The 5,907-nt window shown below is 41.3% G+C and overlaps 1 protein-coding gene across 1 annotated transcript in view; it reads right to left on the bottom strand.

Annotated features, from left to right (window-relative positions):
* The window catches only part of CCDC175 (coiled-coil domain containing 175), a 62,908-nt gene that overhangs the window by 318 nt on the left and 56,683 nt on the right, over positions 1 to 5,907 (bottom strand). Inside the window, exon 19 of the mRNA XM_023231608.3 lies at positions 5,198 to 5,360. Coding sequence (XP_023087376.2) covers positions 5,198 to 5,360 — 163 coding nt within the window. The remainder of the gene's footprint in view (positions 1 to 5,197; positions 5,361 to 5,907) is intronic.

The following is a 5,907-nucleotide window of genomic DNA, read 5'->3' as shown; positions in this document are numbered from 1 at the left end:
TATGTTTGGGGGCTTATTAGTGTTCCTAAAATTCTGAGTTGCCCAAAGAATCCTCAGCTGGGTAATTGTATAATCGGGATAGAGTGGGGAGGGTGTCATGTGTCTGATGACTAGGACTATATATTCTGGTCCACTTGGAGCCATTTTTACAATCTTTTTTTTCATATGTCCTGTTCTAGCAGAAAAGTATATCTGCAAAAGAAGAAATTATAATTATAAGGCCTCCCAGGCAAATCGTTTCCAGAATACTTAATATATATCTGCATTTTAAATTTGCTTTGGTAAGAATAAGACTAGAACAACTCATAGCCACTGTAGTTGCTAATGTTACTAAGTAATTTGTTAAAACGTGGTCATAGAAATTTTAAAATCGACCCTTGTCTTAGCTCAGCTTTGTTAAGTTTTGACTTAGGCCCTTGTAGCACACCACAATCCTCATCACTACAGTGTATGGTAATTTTGCTAACCAGTCCTGAAGAGGTCATTTAAAAGTCAAAATACAGGTGGAATATCTCATATCCAAAAATGCTTGAGACCAGAAGAGTTTCGAATTTCAGGTATTTTCAGATTTTGGAATGTTTACGTTATACTTACTGTTCAGTATCCGTAATCCTAAAATCTGAAATCTTAAATTCTCCAAAGAGTATTTTCTTTGAGTGTCATGTTGGTGCTGAAAAAGCTTTGGGTTTTGGAGCATTTTGGATTTTGGATTTTCAGACCAGGGATACTAAATCTGTGTTTTCTTGATTAATTTGGGTCAGTTGATAAATTTAATAACTACTTTGTTATATATTTGTCTAAAACCATTGGTTTGTGAGACTACTGCACATTGAAGCCACCTGGAGAGATTTTTAAAAATAATGCCTGGGCCCCACGCCCAGAGATTCATGTTGAATTGGTCTGTGGTGCTGTTTGAGCACGGGGAATTTTTCTTTTTTTTTTTTTTGAGACAGGGTCTGACTCTGTTGCCCAGGTCGGAAGGGCGGTGATGCAATCTCGGCTCACTGCAACCTCCACCTCCTGGGTTCAAGTGATTCTCATGCCTCAGCCTCCCAAGCAACTGGGAGTATAGGTGCCCACCATGACACCCAGCTAATTTTTGTATTTTTAGTAGAGATGGGGTTTCACCATATTGGTCAGGCTGGCTTCAAACTCCTGAACTCCTGACCTCAGTGATCTGTTCACCTTAGCCTCCCAAAGTACTGGGATTACGCCCGGCCAAGCGCAGGGATTTTTTAAAACCTCCAGGTGATTTTAATGTTGGAGAACCACTGATCTAAACTCCTATTTCAGATCTTAATTTTTCCAAGAGACAAGTACTAGGCAAATGATTTTCTTCTCTCTGAAATTTTGATTGTGCTTTAATTATAAAGAGGTGCTTTTCTAGAATTAAAATGTAGATGATTGTATCAAGCCCCTCATCACAATAACGAGATAACTTTGACAGTTATATAAATTGATTTTTTAAATGTTTCTTTAAAAGTACCTCATCCTAAAAATGTCTTCTGTAGTCCGTGTATCAAGATATTTGGTTAATACACAAATTACTTATGTAACCTAACATGATGTACTACTCAAGGACTTTTGTAATTTTAAGACAAAAAATTCTTTTTAATACTTTAAAAAATAACTGTACTAAGTTACTGTTTAGCTTACATATACATTAAGAATTATTTATCTTTGATTTACAAGAAATTAAAGCAAAAAGTAAGTTTTTAGTGATTCGTTTTCAGGATGACATCTGGCCTTTAACATTCTGACAAGCCTATTCCACACTTTTGCTGCTCATGCTGGTTGGTTCTCCCAGCAGATCTCCACTCAGCCTTGCTACTTGCAGTGCTTGACCAGCTTATGTCTGTGCTTCTCCTTTACCCTCCTATAGCCACTTTCTAGAAGGAATCCAATGTATTCTTGTATCCAGCTCTTCAGTTGTCTGTTTCTCACAGGGTATGCACTTTAAGATTCAGAGCCTGGGGTTTATTCAACTTTGTCACTGTAACATCTGCTCCAGTGCCAGGCTCTAAAGTGCCCAGTGTTAATGAAGCTAGTGCAGTGATCCTGGAGAGGGCAGGACCTGCAGGGCTGCAATGACTATCATGGCCAGAAGAGGACAGTAGAGGGGTGCTGAATTGAGATAAGGGCTTCTCTAGAAGTCCTGTGGCAGAACCTACTCCACAGGGAACATTCAAAAGCTGGGAGATTACAGGTGGCTCAGAGATGGCCAAGGAATTCAAGGAGCCAAACTTAACTGTTAACCTCCCCAGGAGGGTGGTAGGTTTCAGGGATCTGATGAGTGCCTAATATGGGTCTGGTGTTTTATAGCTCCTGTTAGTTATCAGTGATATTTTACAACTGGGGAGACTGAGGAGTGGAGGTTAAATAACATGTAAGAAGCAGAGCTTAGCTGATACCGTGGCTCACACCTGTAGGGAGCCGAAGGCCTGTGGGATGTGACCAACTCAGCCTTCCACTGGAGGCTATATGATCAAACAGCAAACTGTTTATCATGAATGCAGGATGTGGGCAAACTCACACAGCTCTGCCACCAAAAGGTTTGCTGAGGGCCTCACTCCCTGGTACAGGGTTCCTTGAAGTTACCTATTGAGAAATCTAGCGCCTATTGTTCTAAGAATGCAGTCTTGCAAGCCTGCTGTGAATAAAGCTGCTGGCAGACAACCACCCCCCACCCCCACCCCCCACCCCCCCCACCTCGCTATCTCTTTTGCCTAATAAATACAGAGGGCTGTGTAAAGCTCAGGGCCCTTGCCCACTAGAGGCAAGGTGCTCCCTGACCCCTTCTTCCAAATATACTCTCTTGTCTTTTATTCCCGCGTTCGTCCCCCTTCATTTAGTCCAATAGGTCCACGGCACACACCTATAATCCCAGCACTTTAGGAGGCTGAGGCAGGAGGATTGCTTGAGCTCAGGAGGTCAAGACCAGCCTGGGCAACATGGCATAACCTCGTCTCCAAAATACACAGAAACACACACACACACAGTAGCCAGGCACAGTGGTACGTGCCTGTAGTCCCTGCTACTTGGGAGGCTGAGGTGAGAGGATTGCTTGGGCCTGGGAGGCAGAGGCTGCAATCCAGCCTGGGCAACAGCGTGAGAGGCCCTGTCTCAAAAAAAAAAAAAAAAAAAGCCAGTAATCGTGGCTGCTATCGTCTGAGAGTTTGTGTCTCCTTCAAAATTCCTATGTTCCTAATCTCCAGTGTGTATTAGAAGGTGTGGCCTTTGGGAGGTGATTAGGTCTTGGGATTTGTGCCCTTATCAAAGAGGCCCCAAAGAGCTGCCTTAACCTTTAAATGATTTGAGGACACAGTGAGGAAGCACCATTCTATGAACCAGAAAGTGGGCCCTCAGCAGAAGCCAAACCTGCCAGTGCCTTGATCTTGGACTTGCCAGCCTCCAGAACTGTAAGAAATAAATTTGTGTTGTTTATAAGCTACCCAGTGTACAGAATGTTGTAGTAGCCCAAATGAACTAAGACAGTGGCTGGCTCCATTGCTATAACAAGCTCTGCATAAACAGCCTCTGCTTATTCTTATTTGGGTGGTCTTATTTCCACACTGCTAGTCTCTACTTGTCATAGATTATCCATCAGACAGTCCTCAAAATATATGAAAAAGGGCATATGATATTAGTAATTCAGCGAAACTTTCTCAAAGGTCTATTTAAATTTGTTGCAACACAAAGATTCCAGCAGGTTTCAGATAAAAATGCCGAAGATTCATTCATGTGAAGACAGTGCACTTGACACTTAAGAGATGATTTAGCTCTCAAAATTCTGCTTGATCTACAGTTGGAAGGAAAGGCCTGGCCTAGCAAAGGAAATACAAATAGAAGCAAGGCCCACAAGGGATCCTTTATGCATTCGTACATCATAAGTATCACCAGGCTCATCATGATCACCAGGCAGGACCATCGAAACGGCTTTGCAGCTAAAAGTGTTTACCCACAAAGATCTTCACTGGCCACTGAAATGTTACTTCTGTCAAGCAATGCCCCAGAACACAGATTTTACCAAATACTGGAATGTTTTTAATCTTATCACTATCCCTCTTTTTACATTTATTTTAAGATGGTCTCACTCTGTCATCCAGGCTGGAGTGCAGTGGCACAATCACGGCTAACTGCAGCCTCGACCTCCCAGGCTCAAGAAATTCTCCCATCTCAACCTTCCTAGTAGCTGAGGCAGAGGCACTACCATACCCAGCTAACTTTAGAATTAGTTTTGTAGAGACAGGGTCTCATAATGTTGCCCAGGCTGGTCTCGAACACCTGGTCTCAAGCGATCTCCTGCCTCAGCCTTCCAAAGTGCTGGGATTATAACCATGAGTCACTGCATCCACCTCTTTTTACTTTTATCCCATTTTACTTTCTACATTCTACCTTCAAAATTGCTTATCTAGTGATTATGCTCTTTAAAATTAAGCCTTAATAACCACAAATAGATTTGTACACTTGCCAGATGACAGTGTTCTTGTTGCATTACTCCATGTCTTTTCTAAACTCTGTTCTCTTTCCTCCTCCCAAGCTCCCTCTACCCCCACATCCCATCTTCCCAGATGATTCTGCCACTGGGACCTCTGGGCTGTACCTGTGCAAGGACTCACCTTCAATTCTCACCACTGCCCTAATCTGGACAGAGTTTTGTGACTGTGTCTAACATGACATTATTGTGGGGATTGAGGATGAAGCTGATATGCCTCTGAAGAGACTGGCCTGCTTGCTCATGAGGCAAGCATGTTAGACATGATGTATTAACATCTCAGAAGCCCCTGAAGCCATCGCTAGATTTTTTGGAGAAGATAACAGTTGCTATTTTTAATGCTAAACTCAGCTCAGGAAGAAAATGTAAAATTATATTCAACTTCTGCTTAAGAAGACCAAAAAAATGTGTAAAAGAGTTTAAAAAGACCTCTCTGGAAAATGTTTAAAATAAACTTTTAAAAAAAATTATAAAGAAGATTTAGTTATCCAGAAAATTCTCTTAGGTGAAAGGCAGAATTGGCTGACACTACAAGTGTATTGAACCCACAAGTAAGTATCAATGTTCAATTGAATGTTTGTGGCATAATTGGGGATAACTAAGTCACTTAGTTGCCGTGTTTTTTTCTTCTTTTGATGTTACCAGCTATATAGTAAAATAGCAGGAAGTCCCATGTTACCAAAGCTCTAAGCTGTTGCTTACTAAGAAGGTCCATTGGTGATTCCTGTTTCACAAGCGAACGCAGCCCTTCAAGACTCCCTTGTAGCCATGTACTGACACGCTGCATTTTTTCATCTCTTTCACACAGCTTGTCTGTTAGATTTTTCATGTCATGCAAGGTCTCTTCACCATTGTCCACCAAGATCTAAAGAAATGGCATTTTAGGGTGTGTCAATATAAATTGCAACAACATAAATAAATACACATTCTAAGAGGATCATGTCCAAAATAAAAATATTATCTATGCAAAATTGGTATCAGTCACAAAAATAAGTGCATGTGTACACAGCCAATTCACAAAGTTCTGTAAATAATCTTGGAAAAATGGATTATCAAGTGAGAAGAATAATGGAATGCTCACTGAACTCAAATTTTTAAGTGGATAATGGTAACCATGGTGGTGGTAGCATAAAAAGCTAGTTTCACCCTCAGAGAAGCACAGAGCTGCAGAGGAGATTCAGCCTAACAGAAGGAGCTTTGGAATAAGGCAGGATCTGGATTGTAAATTCCCATACGTTCATGAACTGTTTGGTCTTGGGCAGGTTACGTAAACTCTCTGGGCCTCCGCAGCTCCATGTGAAAAAGACACTTTAACACTTTCTTAATCCAGTGCTTTAATACTTAAACGAGGATTTAGTTATCCAGAAACTTTAAATACTTCAAAAGTGGCAGAGCCAGGATTTTGACCCCAG

The sequence above is a fragment of the Piliocolobus tephrosceles genome, chromosome 6 (genome assembly GCF_002776525.5).
Source record: "Piliocolobus tephrosceles isolate RC106 chromosome 6, ASM277652v3, whole genome shotgun sequence".
Taxonomy (NCBI): domain Eukaryota; kingdom Metazoa; phylum Chordata; class Mammalia; order Primates; family Cercopithecidae; genus Piliocolobus; species Piliocolobus tephrosceles.
This window is presented reverse-complemented; position numbering and strand designations above follow the sequence as displayed.